At 39.8% G+C, this 18,950-nt stretch overlaps 1 protein-coding gene across 2 annotated transcripts in view; it reads left to right on the forward strand.

Moving 5' to 3' along the window:
- The window catches only part of LBR (lamin B receptor), a 38,482-nt gene extending 21,096 nt beyond the window's left edge, over window positions 1–17,386 (forward strand). For both annotated transcript variants that reach the window (XM_066618702.1, XM_066618703.1), the window contains exons 7-15: window positions 388–584; window positions 1,215–1,269; window positions 5,392–5,586; window positions 7,476–7,579; window positions 7,898–8,023; window positions 11,009–11,177; window positions 13,034–13,114; window positions 13,225–13,347; window positions 14,489–17,386. In XM_066618702.1, coding sequence (XP_066474799.1) covers window positions 388–584; window positions 1,215–1,269; window positions 5,392–5,586; window positions 7,476–7,579; window positions 7,898–8,023; window positions 11,009–11,177; window positions 13,034–13,114; window positions 13,225–13,347; window positions 14,489–14,649 — 1,211 coding nt within the window. In that variant the 3' untranslated portion in view covers window positions 14,650–17,386. The remainder of the gene's footprint in view (window positions 1–387; window positions 585–1,214; window positions 1,270–5,391; window positions 5,587–7,475; window positions 7,580–7,897; window positions 8,024–11,008; window positions 11,178–13,033; window positions 13,115–13,224; window positions 13,348–14,488) is intronic.
- Window positions 17,387–18,950: the final 1,564 nt, after the last annotated feature.

An 18,950-nucleotide genomic window follows, 5' to 3' on the forward strand; every position in this document is an offset into this window, starting at 1 on the left:
AGTTGGAATATTTTTGGTATATATATTTGGTATACACAATTGGTATAACAATTGGAATACCAATTGGAACATTGTTTTTAAATAAATTTCCTGTAACACAATTATTGGTATACACAGTTTTTGGGTGCTGGGAATGGAACCCTCAACCTGTATTAAATTGTTTTCCTTCATTCTTTGTTTTTTTAAAATTGGAGGTAATTTTCCAAATAACCCTCATATAATAAAAGGCATAGTCCTCAGTTGTAGAAAATGGGTTTAAATGTTCACATATTAGGATTGTTAATTTGAGACTTTGTAACAAAATAATAACTTGAGAACCACTTTTCCATTTGAGTAACACTTGTTTTCTGTTTAGTTTTAACTTTTCAATTGTGTGTTTGTTTTCAGGTACCACCTTCTTCATATTTTTCCTGCCTGCAACTGTATTTTACTTGTTGTTAATGGGCAAACAGAAAGATCCCAGTCTTCTGAATTTCCCTCCACCACTCCCATCTTTTGAAAGTTTGTGGGAGATGAGAGTATTTGGTGTCTTCCTTCTTTGGTTCTTTCTCCAGGTCCTGTTTAATTTACTGCCTATAGGAAAGGTAAAACTTTTAGCAAGTAGAAATGTACATTTGTATGATGAATTTGCAAAAATACTTTCTCATTTTGAGTTTTGAATTTATATGCTTTCTTATTGACATGCTTCAAGGTAGTGAACATAAACTATGTTTTAAATAGTTAAAAATACATTAAAACAGAAGAACAGAGAGAAAAAAACATAATCATAAAACCAGCATAGCAACCATATTAACCTAATATCATCCCCCATGAGTAACCATTGACCCACCAAAAGCTACCTAGTCTACTGCATGTAAACAAGACATGCTGCAGTGGCTAAATTGCATATCTAATGATTGTAGGAAGATGCATAATCTCAGACTGCTTCACATGGGAGAAAACATGCAAATCAGGGAATTTGTTGAGATTAAAGAGTTTTCCCTCTTGATTCCCAGAAATGTAGAAACATGATTTTTAACTTTGCTGTTTTACTTTTAATTATCTGTCTTCTCCTGTATCAGTTTAAGAAGAGAGAATATTTTTGTTGTTGTTGTTATTAAGAATATTTGTATATCACATCAATAGTAGTTCACGAAGTGGCTTACATAGCAAAATAAATCAGTGATTCCCAAGGGGCTAAGTTATGCAGAAAATAATATATCTATTTCTTTAAGGTCGTATATGGAACACCCCTTGTGGATGGAACTAGACTGCAATACAGGATGAATGGTAACTTTTTAAAGTTTGGTTTTCCCTGGTAACCTGCTGATGGCCATGATATATTACAATAAAATATTATGATTTTAAGCATACAGATACCATGGCTCACTTCAGAAATCATGTAAAATTATGGCTGCAGTGATAACTTCAATCTTGGTTTTCACAAAAGCCAAACTGTGTTTGAGGTCTTTTTTTTTTCCTGTCTGCTTAAAATATTGTAGATGCTGTGGCCTCTGGATTTTCAGTTTAGACATCACACTAAAATATAGTTAAACTTCTTTAACTGTCCTTTGGCATTGTCTAAATTGAACTTTTAGCATAGGGAATGTATATGTTGTACGGACATGTTCTTAACTATGAACACGTGCCTGTATATTTGGAGCATACATTTAAGCATAACATTATGTCCATTTTTATTTTCACAGTTTAAACATCTGGGTTCAGCTTTCACTATTGCAGTAGTAGCCAAACTTGCTTAATTCCAAACTTACTTACTTAGAAATGGGCTATGTCAGAATGCCAGATACAAGGGAGAGCACCAGGATGCATGTCTCTTGTTGTCTTGTGTGCTCCCTGGGGCATTTGGTGGGCCACTGTGAGATACAGGAAGCTGGACTTGACAGGTCTGTGGTCTGATCCAGCAGGGCTGTTCTTATGTTCTTAATGCAAGAGCCACATACAACAAACTTCAGATGTTTAGGTGCTGCAATATTTAAGGATTTAAATTCTTAAATATATTTACACACTGTGAACTTACATTTTAATTTAGTGGACTTACTTAATCTAGTGGACTTACTTAAATGTAATTAAAATTACATTTTAATCTAGTGGACTCTCAGTTTATACCTGGTGAATATATCTGGTAAAGATTGAAAATTTTTTATTTACCTTTTATATTAACTGTGATGCAAAAGAAGGTCAGTCAGCATATTTCTGTGAGCTGCACATCATATGTCAAAGAGCAGCATGTGACTCATGAACTGCAGTTTGGCCACCCCTGTGTATTGTATCTATTTAATGTCTGAACCTCTAGCTTACTCAGATGCTCTAGCATCTTTCATATAGCTACTGTTGTTTGAATTCAAAACTTTGGAAGAGTATAAAACAGCTTCTGGTCTAAAAGACAGCAGAATGAGCTTAAATCTATATTATAGATATCTTTCTGTTCCCTTAGCCATACAATTTCCCATCTAGTGGTTTTAGTATTTTGCATTAATGTTGTCTCATGAGTACCTTTGATGCATATTCATTAAATTGCTAATTTCATGAGATTTTTCATTAAATAGTCCTGCGTCGTTGTGTGTCAAATCATCACACTTAATATTTTTCTATTTCACGTTCTTAGATTTTGATAAAACTTGTTGTACTTAATGATCTTATGTAATTATTGAGGAAATGCATTTTTAAAATTTTTGAACTCACAGAGGAAAAAAACATATTTATCAAAAAATGACATGGTAGTGAAACCTGATATTTTTTAAATTTTGAAAAAGAATCTCAAAATTAGTTCATGCTTAGGTATCCCCCCCAAAAAATTTTGGGATGGTGATTCAACCATAAGATATGAGAGTTAACACATATGTGTGATCAAGATAAAATAGTGGAATTGGAATTTTTGAGTTGAACTCAACAATCCACAAATTGAACTTAGTAATTTTTAAGTTCATCCTCCTAAAAAAGTTTTTGGGACAGTTACCCACAAGTATGAATTTTGAGATTTTTTTTTTCAAAATTTTAAGATTAAGGTTTTTGATAAAACTATTTTTAAAATATAAATTGAATTTTTTTAAAAGTTAAAAATTATTAAACACATTGCATTGTATATCATATGAAAGCTCATTAAAGGAGCTGTAAAATGAGACCACCCCACCTCTATATTGCAACCAGTATGTGTCCAAATTTCTGCTAATTAAAATATCACTAGCACACCATTTTTTGATAAAAATTTTGAAAATTTACATAGTGAACAAAGGCCGCTAAAAACTAGTATTTTTGCATTACGCCATAGGACAAATAAGCAAATTTTCATAAAAATTTAAGGGGGTCAGTCGGAAACAGTGTGCTGATTTGACATGGAATTAATTTCTTACATATTCACATTGTTGTGCATCTCCTGCACAGAAGATTGGCAGCCCAATCCTTAAAGGCAGCAGTGCCACTGGGTGCAGCGGAGACAAAGTGGCTACCGTGGGAGCAGCTAGAGGTCTCTTCAGGAGAAGAGGACTTTTGTCCCCTTTCCCAGGGAAAGCCCCAAGTCCCACAGTGGGGCTTCTCAAGACTGCGCCAGCTATTTTGCTGGTGCGGGCTTGATGAACTCTGTGTTGGCCTTCTGCCCAACACAGAGTTCAGGATCCAGTGGAGCAGAGCACCGTCTGTTCCTACCCCACCCCATTCCCTGCCTCCCACTGCCCCGATACTACTTACGATCGGGAGGTGCTAATGGAATGCTGCCTGGCCTTCCAAGTGGCACCAGCTGGTACTGGCCCAGCGCTGGTAGCCTCTCTTTTCTGCTGCACTTTTGCGACACCTTACAGCACTTTTCTGCACCTTAACATAAGAACATAACATAAGAACATAAGAACAGCCCCACTGGATCAGGCCATAGGCCCATCTAGTCCAGCTTCCTGTATCTCACAGCGGCCCACCAAATGCCCCAGGGAGCACACCAGATAACAAGAGACCTCATCCTGGTGCTCTCCCCTACATCTGGCATTCTGACTTAACCCATTCCTAAAATCAGGAGGTTGCGCATACACATCATGGCTTGTACCCCATAATGGATTTTTCCTCCAGAAACTCGTCCAATCCCCTTTTAAAGGCGTCTAGGCTAGACGCCAGCACCACATCCTGTGGCAAGGAGTTCCACAGACCGACCACGCGCTGAGTAAAGAAATATTTTCTTTTGTCTGTCCTAACCCGCCCAACACTCAATTTTAGTGGATGTCCCCTGGTTCTGGTATTATGTGAGAGTGTAAAGAGCATCTCCCTATCCACTCTGTCCATCCCCTGCATAATTTTGTATGTCTCAATCATGTCCCCCCTCAAGCGTCTCTTTTCTAGGCTGAAGAGGCCCAAACGCCGTAGCCTTTCCTCATAAGGAAGGTGCCCCAGCCCCGTAATCATCTTAGTCGCTCTCTTTTGCACCTTTTCCATTTCCACTATGTCTTTTTTGAGATGCGGCGACCAGAACTGGACACAATACTCCAGGTGTGGCCTTACCATCGATTTGTACAACGGCATTATAATGCTAACCGTTTTGTTCTCAATACCCTTCCTAATGATCCCAAGCATAGAATTGGCCTTCTTCACTGCCGCCGCACATTGGGTCGACACTTTCATCGACCTGTCCACCACCACCCCAAGATCTCTCTCCTGATCTGTCACAGACAGCTCAGAACCCATCAGCCTATATGTGAAGTTTTGATTTTTTGCCCCAATGTGCATGACTTTACACTTACTGACATTGAAGCGCATCTGCCATTTTGCTGCCCATTCTGCCAGTCTGGAGAGATCCTTCTGGAGCTCCTCACAATCACTTCTGGTCTTTACCACTCGGAAAAGTTTGGTGTCATCTGCAAACTTAGCCACTTCACTGCTCAACCCTGTCTCCAGGTCATTTATGAAGAGGTTGAAAAGCACCGGTCCCAGGACAGATCCTTGGGGCACACCGCTTTTCACCTCTCTCCATTGTGAAAATTGCCCATTGACACCCACTCTCTGCTTCCTGGCCTCCAACCAGTTCTCAATCCAGGAGAGGACCTGTCCTCTAATTCCCTGACTGTGGAGTTTTTTCAGTAACCTTTGGTGAGGGACCGTGTCAAACGCCTTCTGAAAGTCCAGATATATAATGTCCACGGGTTCTCCCACATCCACATGCCTGTTGACCTTTTCAAAGAATTCTATAAGGTATTCTATAAGTACCTTACAGCACTTTTGCGACACCCAGCGCTAGAGCTCACTGCAGGCGTGCTACTGTTTAGGATTGGGCTCAGTTTGTTCCTGAACTTTGATATGCATTGTTGTTGGCTGACACAACTTTGAACAAGTTCTTTTTATGGCAACTTTTGATAAGAACTCTATTTTTCTTGTCATGAACCTTGTGTTAATTTTTCTTTTCTTTTTTCTTTGAAGGATTCTATGCTTTTCTCTTAACAGCAGCAGCTGTAGGAATATCTCTGTATTTGGAAATAGAGCTTTGTTATTTGTATGACCATTTTCTGCAGTTTGCAGTTTGCGCTACCGTGTTCTCTGTGGTCTTCAGTATTTATCTTTATGCTCGTTCCCTAAAAGCACCTACACAGGAATTGTCTCTGGGGGGAAATTCTGGTAAGTTAATTGTTGTGGAAACATTTCCTACTTCTTGATTTTTGTCCTTTAATTAAAGCACTTTTATGTGTGGAAAAATACTGTCATTACAAACTATAGTATCTTCCCCCCATCACTTTCTTGGGTCTTTTGTTGGAATATTTTAAATGGGGTCATACCTCCTAATTTTTTTATTATTTGCCTTCATCATCCATGCCATTTACATAATTACAGATTAAATTAATATATGCCTTGGTGAAATGTTTTCCCACTAATGATGTGCTTCTGTAAGTTGCCAGTGATGAATATTTATAATGTAATGGAATTTATGCCTATTTGTCTAGTTCTAATTTTCATGCTGGCATGTTAAGAACCTGGGAGAACTTTGGTGCAAATCTGTCTGGCAGGAACTTATAAGAAATTATTTTCATGTTGCTTCTTTGGAACAGTCTGTAGAAATATTTATGTAGACTTAGATTTCAACATGGGGAACATTTCTCAGGAATAAAGTATTCTGAAATCTGCAGTTTTAGTATGGAACAAATACTTCTGCAGTTTTCAGCAGCAGGTAAAATTGTATCTGGAAAAGTAAATGACAAGGACAGATACAAAGGATTGCAATTATGGGGGCCCCATATCTGTGGATCCCATATCCACAGTTTCCATTATCTGCGGATGAGGGGCCATTATTTTACACATTGTTCTTGCTTTACTTATAGATCCTGAACAGAACGTGGTGATCAGACTTCCAGGAGACACGATAAAAGGAGAAATTTCCAGAACATTCACAGGAAGCAGCTTCCTGTTGACGTTCTGACAGTCTCTTCCTCTACCGTGCCTCTGAGTGCCATGAATATGGGAATTTGACAGTTGTGTGTCTGCTTAAATTTGGTGAACAGATGGCAAGTGCAAGCAGTAAATGTCCACTTACCTTCATAATTGTGCAAACAAGTTAGGTCTTACTTTAACTAACAGACAAAAAAATCACACTTAATTGTGACTTGAATAATATGGGAAATTGCTGTACAACAGGGGTGCTCAATAGGTGGATCGCGATCTACCGGTAGATCGCCAGGCAAAATGAGTAGATCGCGGAGTGCCGACTCCCCCCTTCAGGTGCCTCTGGGAGGAAACGCCGGGAGTAAGGCCCATTGTACTCAATGGGGCTTACTCCCAGATAAGTGTGGCTAGGATTGCAGCCTCACAGCCTAATCCAAGGCATGTCTACTCAGGAGTAAGTCCTGTTATACTCAGTGGGGCTCAAGGTACACCAACATACATTGTACACATAAATGTTATATGTTATGATGGCGCGAACATTGTAAAAAAAACTCTGGTAGATCTCCGGGCCTTGCTGGGTTTCAAAGTAGCTCTCGAGCCAAAAAAGTGTGAGCACCCCTGCTGTACAACCTATTTATGGTGACGGTTCCCCATTGTTATGTGTGCTGTCATTTTTTGCACTAGCTGAAATTTCCATATAGATCAGCTCCCTCCAAACCCTGACCCACGGGCCGGATCCAGGGTTTGCGTGAATCCCCGCCCCCGTGATCGGCACTTACTGCTCTGGCGTGCCGCAGCTTTTCATGTCTCCAGATTGGGATGACACAACACTCTGGGCGGTCATCTGTATTGTGCAATGCCCCAGCAGACATTGTGCCTGGAATTTTGGACAGACACGACTGCCCAGAGAGTCACGCTGTCCTGATCTGGGGGCATGAAGAGCTGCAGAACACTGGAACGGAACAGTTTGGAGATGGCTGATATAGATCACAACATGATGTATTTCAATATTACAGCAGAAGAAGTTTGTTAAAGGTGCACAGGTAATTAATTTTTGTAATGAAATTGTAAAAGTGCATAATTGTGCAAAAGGCAAAATTGTTGTTGGAGGCTAACTGTTTTTATTGTAGGAAACATCATTTATGACTTCTTTATGGGGCGTGAATTAAATCCTCGCATTGGTAATTTTGACCTAAAATACTTCTGTGAGTTACGACCAGGGCTAATTGGCTGGGTAAGTAAGAGTATATATCTGTTGTTCTACTTTCTTTAATTTTACTTGTTAAAGTGAACAACATGTTTCAGGCAACTTTGCAAAATATTTGTATACTGAAAGTGTTACTACTATTGTTCCAGCATTTGTAAATACATTGTTGAGATATTTAAAGTTCTCTGCTTATACATGTTTGAAACACTTTCTATGAGCTTGGAATCAGAGTGAAACACAAATGCCACATGAAAATGGAAGTGTAGTAGTTATTACTGTGTTGGGTCACTGTAGAATTGGAAGAATAAAAACTGACATTAATGTGCAATTTTAATTTTCTTAAAGGTGGTTGTTAACTTGGTAATGCTCTTGACTGAGATGAAAGTGCAACATCGGAATATGCCCTCTTTGGCCATGATTCTAGTGAATAGTTTCCAGCTCCTCTATGTGGTTGATGGTCTTTGGCTTGAGGTAATTCATACATCAGGATATTTATTGAAGTATACCATTCTTTAGATTAATAGACCATGTTTTATAGATTTACATGCAGTGTTTTACATGAATGTCCAAGCCCCTGTTGATCTCCTGTTTGTTTAACTAGATCAGTGGTCTTCAATTTTTTTGTGCCATGACCCCAATAAATAAAGTATGAGGCTGGGGACCTGCTATTGATTCTGCAGTCTCCTGGAACCTTATCCACTTGCCCTAGCCACCACCCATTCCCCACCCCCACAGGCCACAGTGGAGAAGGCTCTTTTTGAACTTAGCACAACCATTGTTGCTTGTCAAGATAATATATCATATTGATTTATCAGTGCTGGTTGCCTCAGAGTAACTAGAATGGTATGCAGCAAACAAAGTAACAGTGGAGCAAGGCTCAGCGACAATCCTATGTATGTAAGCAGTGTGTAAATGTACTCATATGTAAAATGTACTCATGTACAACCCCACCCATACTGCACCATGCCAACTCAACAGTATGACTTGGCATGATGCGGGGAACCAAAGTGGCCAACAACTTGCCACGACCCCACAAATTTAGCTTTGTGACTCCATTGGGGTCAAGACCCAAAGGCTGAAGAACACAACTAGATCATCCAAAGAGAGACCTGGAAAAAATTGGTTGGCATCAAAGCACCTATCTATAATTAGTCATTTATGAGTTCCGGAATTCAACATTTTCTGAGCTCTTAGCAGCTATGACATTGAAGCTAAGAAATTGAAATAAATGTAGCATTTCAGGGGTGGAAGTTATTATTTTATTACTAAAATGGTTTCCATGAAATGGTGCAATATTAGAGGTTTATTACATAATGAACATTCCAAGATGTCTAGTAATGTAGGTGTTACATTGTTGGGGGGAAGCAGCCTCTGACCTTGAAATGACACTATCCTAAGTTCTTAACACCCTTTAATTGCTGTGCTGTTTACATTGAGAGAGGAGTCGAAGTAAGAAAAGACAAAAGCACATATTCATTAGAGAAATAAGGCCCCTTTCTCTTCCTACATTCTGCATTCACCATGTGCAGTGATGCTGTGGGAAGCAGAACCACAAGCCTGGTGGATTTCACTGAACTATAACTCTCAAGCATGAGGAAAAAGTGTGTTTATGTTCTTGCTTTTTAGGCATCTGAGCAGGTCAGGGAGGGGAAAAAAGCTTTCTAAATAGCCTATGAAAATTACTGCCAAGCGCACCCTTCAGTTGAGACTAGGCAAGCTGAGGATATGGTCCTTTCCATCTGAATTGGATGATACACTGAGATTGTTCACTAGACTAGATTATTCTGTGTGACAGTTTTATATGGTAAAATCTAACTTATACACAGCATACGCATGCCCTGTCATAGCATGATTTCAGGGCCAGTATGTTGAAAGCACGTGTGCATATACACACAACTAGCAGTAAGCTGATGTGTCTGGAGATCAGCATTTGCCAGACCAGGGGTGTCAAACTTGTGTCATACTGAGGGGCCAGTTAGCACACATGCTGCGCTCTGAGGGCCAGAAGTAGCATCATTAAGCAGATGATGGTCAGAAAGAAGCACTTTGTTCTCACATAGAAATGCATTAGCTGCAAATGATGAAGAGAAAAAGTGCCAATCTTGTTCATATTTTGAAGATATGAGAAAGTCCAATTATCATGCTAAGAGAACCCAATTATAATGCGGGCCTGATTTGGCTTACAGGCCTTAGATTTGACACTCCTGGGCTAGACAGTTTCTCATATTGTTACAAACGGAAATAGTTGTTTAAACTGTTTCCTTTGTTGGGGTGGGGAGCGGGTTGCAAGTTACCCTACAGAGTTCAGTCATGCTGAACAATATGTGTTCCTATTATATCCTGACTAAAAAAAGTAATGTTGTGTTTACAGTGGGCCCTCTTTATCCATGGGGGTTTCATTTTGGAAACCCCTACAGATAACTAATTCTGTGGATGCTGGAGTTCCAGTGGGGGCAAGGTTGCAGCACTGCAATAACTTTGCTCAAGTTTCCACCAGGCCTGCAGCCAATGCCATGGGCCTTCCTGCCTCCTCGGAAGGCAGGAGTGACTTCCAGTTGCATCCTGGAGGTGTTTTGAGGGGCAGGGAGGCCTTGGGCCTCACTGAGGCTCAGAACACCTCCTGGACGCAACTGGAAGTCATGGGCTGGATGTTGCTTCTAGTTGTATCCCGTGGACCCTCTGAGGTGTGGGGAGGCATGGATGCTGAGCTCACTGATAAAGAGGATCCACTGTATATGCTTTGCTCTATCTCAGTGGTTCCCAAAGTCCTCCTTAGGGGGAGGGAACCACGTGAGTATTTGCTCAGGCAGGGGGATTGCAGCAGTGTGATCCCCAGGGGTTTTTTCCCCTTACATTCAGCCAGTGCAGGAGTCTGGGGGTCAGAGGAGCCATCTACTGGGCTCCTCAAGCCTTGGTAAACCTGAAAAATAGGAAAAAATGGGTACTTCCCGTTTCAAAACTGGAAGTGCCTGTTTTTTCCCCTTTTTTATAGACTTGCAGAGACTGGAGGAGCCCTGTGGAGGGCTCCCCGGACTCCAACACTGGGTAGAGGTAAGTGAAAACCTCGCTTTTTGGCAGTAGTGCAAACTTGGGGTTCATGTTTCTGCCTCCCCCCCCCTGCCCCTTAAAGGGACATAGGCCAGTGTTTCCCTGGCTGGTGGATCACAACCCACCATTTTGGGAACCACTGCTCTATCTTTTTAGTCCATTTTATCTTTGGAAAGTTTACAGTGGAGTGAAGGAAGGTGTCAGACTGCTCAGCACAATGGGTGATCAAGTCTATAGTCCAGAGTGAAAGAACCACCTAAGGATATACTTCGCTGGCACAAAATCACCAACACAGTTGTCCATAGCTCAGGGTCTATACAAAGTTGTCCATACAATGAAAATTTATTTTAGCTATTTATAGAATTTCTGTGTAAATATTAATTAAATAGATCTTTTTACTTTTTTTAGGAAACTATTTTGACAATTATGGACATCACCTATGAAGGGTTTGGATTCATGCTAGTGTTTGGAGACTTGGTGTGGGTTCCATTTCTCTATAGCTTACAAGCCTTGTATTTAGTGAATCATCCTAATGAGATTTCCTGGCCTACAGCTTCTGCAATTGTGGCTCTGAAAAGTAAGTGATGAGTTCTTAAATATAGGGCATATACTGGTCCAACCTTGCTATATACTGATTTTTTATACACCGATTTGACTCAACAGGAATGGTCAATGCAAATGAGAAAGAATGTGGTGATCCCTGGAGAAGGGGAAAAATGCACCCCTTTAAAATGCTTTTCTTTCTGTAGAGATTTTTATCTCAACATGATGAGAAGGGCCCTTTAAGTGAAAGGAAAACAGGCCTTTACAATAGTTGGAGAGGGCAGCCAGCTGACAATCCATCAGTCATTTTCTCTCCAAGAGAGAGGACCCCCTCCCTTCCCCCTGAATATGTGAAAGAAAGATAATCCTTTCTAAGTGCCTGGAGAGAGACAGATTGTTGGATTGTCCTCTTAATGACTATCTTAACATCACAAAGGTCAGCAAAGCTGTTTTTCAATCACTGGAGCAAGGGGTCTTTGTTTTTTAAATTGATTTGCTATAGTGTGATTTTTGCCATTCACATGAGTTCTGAGAATGGAACCCTCAGGAATAATGAGACTCAACCTGTATATGTTTATACATTATAACATTCTGGACATTCAGAGAGTGTATTTAATCAATGGAGTATTTTATTAGTTAAGAAAGCCCTTTCCTGCCTCAAATAAAACAAGTTAAAAATAAACCATTTAGTTACTGAGGGCCCAATCCTATCCAACTTTCCAGCACCAGTGCAGCTGCAATGCAATCCCAAGGTAAGGGAACAAATGTTTCCATATGTTGAGGAGGCCTCTTTGACTGCATCCCCAATACAGGAAGCAGTGCATACCCCATAGGAACAGCAGCACCAACAGTGGAAAAGTGGACAGGATTGGGCCCTCAATCAAGTAACGTATTTATAAGGGATGTTAATACAACATTCAGAAGGGATGATATAAACTGTGTGAGCACTAGTAAAACTTTTTTGGTTATTAAAAAAAATTATTTTAAAAAGTACAGATAATTCTAGAGCTCATTCCATTTCATGTTATGGTGTAGTGGTTTGGAAGTTGGACTTGGAAGACCCAGGTTCAAATTCCTGCATGACCTTGGGCCAGTCACACACACTCAGCCTCACCTACCTCACAGGGTTGTTGTGAGGACAAAAGGAAACTGTGTACACTACCCTGAGCTCCTTAGGAGAAGGGCAGTAGGAAAATGTAAGTAAATAAAGTGCTTGCCGTAACATACTCTTGGCCCTAATTGTGTACCAGTGTAATTGAGATAATTTTTATTCAGAATATGTATATACAGCTTTTTAAAACAAAAAATAGTTCTCAAAGCAGTTTAACATAGCAAAAAGAATTAGGAGCTGTTTGTCCCCAAAAGGCCTCACAGTCTAAAAAAAACCAGAAGGTGGAGGCAACAGAGATTCAACTCTTCTGCATTAAATAGGGATGTTTTCTTCCCTGCTTCATGAGAGCCACCACTGCAAAGATATATCTCTTTGTTCAGTTAGCAGAGATCAAATCATTTTAGGTTATTCTTAGTGGTACCATTATTTTGTGAGTCTATAGTGAGAGCATATGCAAAATGATGCACATGCAGAGTTTCTCTGCCCATTTTTCTTTCAGTGGTTGATTTCCCCCTTCTTTTTACTGCCTTCCATTTGAGGGAATAAAAAGGGAGAAAGAAAAACATTCTTGCAGCCCTAAGGATTGTGACTAGTGGTATCATGGGGAACTCTGACCTGCTGATAACCAAACTTTACAGTATTTTGTTCTATTACACCAGTGACTATAGAGCTAAAAAGCAGATTTGTCTATGAGAATGATTTTGTCCGTGTCATTTTTAATAAAGAAGATATTGGTATTTTCTACATGTGGTTAACATTTTCTTCTTTCTTTTATGAAGTGCTTGGATATTACATTTTCCGTAGCGCAAATTTGCAGAAACATGCATTTCGAAGGAATCCAAAAGATCCAAAATTAGCTCGTAAGTTCTATATAAACAGAGTAGCCTTATTTCAGTCATTTCTGTCCTTAAACATTGCAGATACTGTGTTCTAAGCACTGTAATATATATTTATGATTATCACAATACAGATTTGAAGGTCATACCCACTGCAACTGGAAAAAATCTCTTGGTCTCTGGCTGGTGGGGCTTGGTGCGTCATCCAAACTATTTAGGAGATCTCATCATGGCTTTGGCTTGGTCCCTTCCTTGTGGTAAGATCACAAAGCTTTCTATTACCTCTACTGTTCATTGTCTGTGTAGTGGTGGTTGCTGATTTGAGATAATAGACATAATTAAGATGGATTAGAATTCATGTGTAATAATGTGACACAGGACAGTGTCCTGCCTGTGCAAAATGATCAGGGGCCCAATCCTATCACATTTTCCACTTGCTGGTGCTGCTGTGCCAGTTGGGCGTGTGCTGCATCCTGCAGTGGAGGGGCAGTCATTGAAGCCTTCTCAAGGTATGGGAGCATGTGTTCCCTTACCTTGGGGGTGCGTTGCAGCTGCACCGGTGCTGGAAAGTAAGATAGGATTAGGCCCTAAATTATTTACCTTCCACAGGGCATGATGACAAGTCTTAAGTCATGCTTTGAAAATTCAAAGGGGGAAAAGCAGTTTAATTAACCCAGTTTAATTAAGCCATTTCTGTCCAGCCCACAAGTGTACACATTTGATCCCTATTGCATATATGCAACGTTGGGCAGAAATGGTTTAAAAAGTGAAGTTAAACAGGAGGAGAAAAGAGTTGATGCGAAATTGAGTTCTGTTGGAGCTGTGTGTAAGTGGAGTCGGGGTGGGGGGGCTCAGAGATTGTGTCTCAGAGAAGTCTCTAATTGTGTATTAGAGCAGGCTAGAGCAGGAATGCTTTTTAGTGAAGAAAATAATATCCTGTAATTCAGTTCTGGGTGATAGTACTCAAAAGGACAGACTGGGGTCCTGTCAAGTGCATACCCCTTGAGTGATAACACCAGCTACAACTGATTGCTTTAATAAAATAGAAAATTTAGTGGAATAAGTAAAAGTATACACTCTGAAATGCACATTCTGAATCAGTAGCTGTCTCGCAGCAGTTAGATGATAACAAGATGCTTTTGATACCATCGACTATGGTGTCCTTCTGGGCTGATTGGTCGAGTTGGGAGTTGGTGGCACCGTTTTGCTGTGGTTCTGCTCCTACTTGGATTTGCAGAGAACATACATCTAAGGAAAACACTATTGTAAGGTGAAGACCAAAGAGTGTATACTACATCGGTGTATTAATTCTGACTTGATAATATCTTTTGGTGTTATTACATTGCAAGCCATTGTTTCAGGATAGGTGGGAAAATAATGTTTTCTGTATTTTTACAGGTTTTAATCACATTTTACCACATTTCTATATCATATATTTTGTTATTTTACTTATTCATCGAGAAGCCCGTGATGAACACCAGTGTAAGAAAAAATATGGCTTAGCATGGGAAAAATACTGTCAACGTGTACCATATCGCATATTTCCATATATCTACTGAGCCCTCTTCAAAACTGGTAATGATACAAAGCTTCTGTCAAGTCTCCTTTGCAATAAGCCACATACCTCATACAATTGCACTTGGTATATATGTGAATTCTGCTGGATTGTCTTTTAAAAATTGTTCATAAAGTAGCCAACATCTTTACCACTAAGCGTTATTAGACAGTTTTTGTCATTTGTTTAACCATTTACTCGAGTTACATTGTGAGCCATTATTTGTTTCAATTTAGACAATTTTAAGTTAGACATAAGAAGCAGTAAACTAATTATATATAAAAAGCTTTTCAAGCAGTATGAATGCTTTGTGTTAACTTTCTGATTGATAACTTTCACTGTTTCCTCTGGAAGGCAGGAAAGATATGCCAGTTGCAGAGTTTAAGGCTCAAGATATAGTGAAGGATTACTTTTCAACATACTGCACTTCCCGAAACAGGGTAGTATTCACTCAGGTCTCTCATTCATGACTGGCTTTCTCAGGCTGATTGTCTTGTGCCTTTGGCACAAAGGGGTGAAGCTTCCAGGGGGCCAACGTATGTCTCTTTTCTACCCCTTTCTTCTTGGATACAAATGGGGTCTCATTTTAAGATGGATCAGTGGCTGTAGCATGCCTATTAGACCCTGTGTTTTTTAGTAATAGTATGTTGCATTTTGCAATGTGCTGTAAACAGTATAATGTTGTAAGAGGATTTTTTAAAAATCCTATGTAGCTCACCATTTTCTGAAAAGACCTCAGAAAACAAAGTGGTAAACAATGTAGTGCTTCATCCAATGAAATAGAAAGGTGTGACTTACTGTAGAAACTATGAAGCAAAATGGGTGGTTAGCTATTTTCAGTTGTTACAAAGCATTGCTTTGTACGATAGTACGTGTGTGTGTATGCACGCATATATGCATGCTATCGCTTTATATAATATAACCTTTAAAGATTTTGTTGTACAGTGTTTGAGTGTAAGATGCAATAGTTATTTTTTTTGAGGACTGGATGATTTTTTCCCCTACTAAAACCATTTCCAGTATTTTTGAAATGTTTTGTAAATTGATGTATGCTATAAAATTGATTTCAACAATTGAAGTATTCATTGAAATATTGTAATGATAAATGCACTATGAAAGTGTAGAAAAATTTTTCAACATTTTATGAATTGGCATTGCTACCTCTGTGTAGGTTACCTGCCTTTTTTATACTGTTGCAAATAGAAAAAAATGCTAATTTTCAAATTTTTATTTAAAGCAACTTTTAAACATAAATTTGTAATAAATTTGTAATGAAGTCAACCACTTTTGAACTAATGTATTTTTGTATATTTGAGTGTGTCATAGCTATTTACTACGGCTATGGAGCTTTACACTAATAGGCTTTAGCATCTATGAGTTGTATTTCTATAGTTTTTACCTAATTGTTTATGATTGAAAGTGGGATAATTGCTATTTTAATATATGAAATTAGGAGACAGATGTGTTTGAAATAATTTTGTATAGATTCAAACGAAAACCAATTTTTATAGCTAATGAATTATTCATGAAAAAGTACCTGCTTTAATTTGAATTCCTGTATGTTGCTTCTATGAATTTATTATCTTGTTAAAATGGTAATATTTTCAGTTTAATATGGATAAAATATTTCTAAAATCAATAGGGCACAGTTTGTGTGGAGAAATTCCCATAAGGAATAAGAGTCATGCTTGCCCAATTTTGTTGTGGGTGCATGTTCGAACACATCAGACCATTTTTGCTGAATAAAAGACCTTTTTAAATCTCCCAAATGCTTTCCCAGCCTGTTTGCTTGGTCCAATCAAGGCATATTACAAGGGCTATTCAGAAAGTAACCTTCATTTGGCTTTTGAAGAAACAAGAAAGAAGGAAAATGATTTTAAAGTGCATAAAAGTTACATACCATGCCAACACTACTTTTCCACATAATCTGCACCTGAACTGAGGCATTGGTAGTATAGTGGGACGAACTTCTGTATCCTCAAGCTTCTGTTCCTACCTGGGAGCTCAGCCAGCTTTCATTTATGTAAACAAAAGGGGTGATTCTTCTTCTTTACAATGCACATGCTCACACAGTTGCAGTGTTCTTTGAGGCGGGGATACAGAAGCTTGTCCCACAATACGACCAGTGACTCAATTCAGGTGCAGATTATGTGGAAAAGTGGTATTCGCTTGGTATGTAACTTTTGTGCACTATAAAATTGTTTTTCTTTATTCTTGTTTCTTTAAAAGCTAAACTGAGGTTATCATCTGAGTAGCCCTTGAATTTCATAACAACTTGGTATACTAAAAGGCAGGAAGGAAATGCTGGGTTCTGTTGTGCATTATAGTGTACTCAACACTTTATCTGAGCTGTTTTTAGTTACTGTTATACAGAATTATTTCTTGTGTAGTTAATAGTTGAATTGTGCAAGTGTGTGTGTGCCATAGCTGTTCCAGAAATGATTGATAACTTTTTCAGATTGCGTAATGCTTTTCTAAAACTTCCATACAGAGCTTCAAAATATCTTCGTAAATACTAAAGCAAAGAAAATATTCTGCTACATAACCAGTTTCAACATACTACTATTTTCAAATGATTTTTCAAAAAATCTCCTAAAATAAGTAAACTTAAGCATGTTCCCCTTGAACTATAGTTTCCAATATAAAGTGCGATTTGTCATGCATAGTTTTTTACATCTAGAATATATTCCTTAGATTGAACTCATAAAAATAACTTGTGTAATTAAAACTTTGTTTTAAAATGGTTTTGTACAGACTCTGTTATTTAATAGTAGCATTGTAGCCCTCTTTGAAAGATTTCTGACTTGTCAGTTGTCTTTCTTACAGCCATTTGTTACTGTCTTATGCAAGTAGCTCTGGTAGAGAATGCATCTGTGCCAGTAGTGGGTTAGGTAATTAAGGGTCCAATCCTGTACAGGATACAGGATCCTGCTGGCATACCGCTGGCGTACACTGTTGCACATGGGCCATAAGGCAGGTCTGCAGTCTTCAGCACTGGTCCAGTGCTGGTGGACCGCAGTTATGTAGACTGCCAGGCGGTGGAGAGGTAATTGGGGGTTTGGGGGGAGGCAGAGGGTGGGGAGGAGGCATGGTGGGGAGGGAGAGGGGCAGCAGGGAGACAGGACTGGTGGAGCTTTGCTCTGCCAGATCCTAAGCTGCCCACTGGCCCAACACAGAGGCTCTTAATTCTACACTGACCCTTGAGTTGCCATAGAACAAGTAGCCCCATTGCAGGGCTACTTGCCTTACCCAGGGGAAAGGGATGAAAGTCCCCTTCTTCAGAGGAGCCACCGGTGCTGCCTATGTTGCGTGTTGGATACAGTGGTAGCCATTTCTCAGGATTGGGCTATAAGGGCAGAATCCTAACTTGAGCTGGAACAGGCAGCCTCTGTCCAGCACAGGATAAGTGCTGACTAGAGGGCAAATTGGGGTAAGGGGTTATTTTTCACCTTGCCTTGTGTTGCACCTCAGTCACCTCTATGGGGCTACTCGGACCTGCACCCATGATTTCACAGGCGCAAATCCAAGCAACCTACGTAAGGCTGCATGCGCCAGGGAGGGGGATTGAGATTCAGGCCATGGCCAATCCCATCCTCTCCTGGGCCTGGTCTGCCTCCCAGTCTGCAGTGCCCCTGCTCCCAAAAGCCCCTCTGCACCTCTGTTCCATTTTCTCACCCCTTGCACTGGCCTACCTCGGCTGGCACAAACTCACTGGAGCAGGGTCTGGATTTGGCCTTTGGGAGCTGCACAGGCCCGCACTAGCTTCCCCAAATCACAGGGTGGCACAAATGTGCCTCATGGCATGTTTGTGATAGTCTGAGGCTGGTGTAGGGACCTGGGTCCGGATTATTCTGCCAGTAATCTAGTCCTGTTTGGAGGGTGACCCATTCCTGGGAGTCATCTAGACCTTCCTTCCATATGCTGAAAATGAAATCTACTCAGTTTTGACTTTAAAAATATATGGTTCTCTCACATATGTGACAAATATATCATTGTATCATAACCATAAAAGGGGAAATGCACCAGGCTAGTTTTCAGTTGGAAGCCTGTTGTATTTTCTCATAGGTTGGCTCTTACTCCAGAAGCAAACTAGAGAAAAGAGTTTTAGTAACATTGGGCATGTAGTAGTTGGAGAATAGAGCATTCATTAAGTCTTGGGAATTTCTACATAATGGGATATTGTGTATAGATTATGTTCACCCATGCCATAAAACGTTTTCATGTCTGCCCTTATCTTTTTTTCTAAGCCGGGGTGGGCAAACTTTTAACTTTAGGGTTCCTGGACCTTTAACAATTGCATAGGAG

Source organism: Tiliqua scincoides, chromosome 1 (genome assembly GCF_035046505.1).
Source record: "Tiliqua scincoides isolate rTilSci1 chromosome 1, rTilSci1.hap2, whole genome shotgun sequence".
In the NCBI taxonomy this organism is placed as follows: domain Eukaryota; kingdom Metazoa; phylum Chordata; class Lepidosauria; order Squamata; family Scincidae; genus Tiliqua; species Tiliqua scincoides.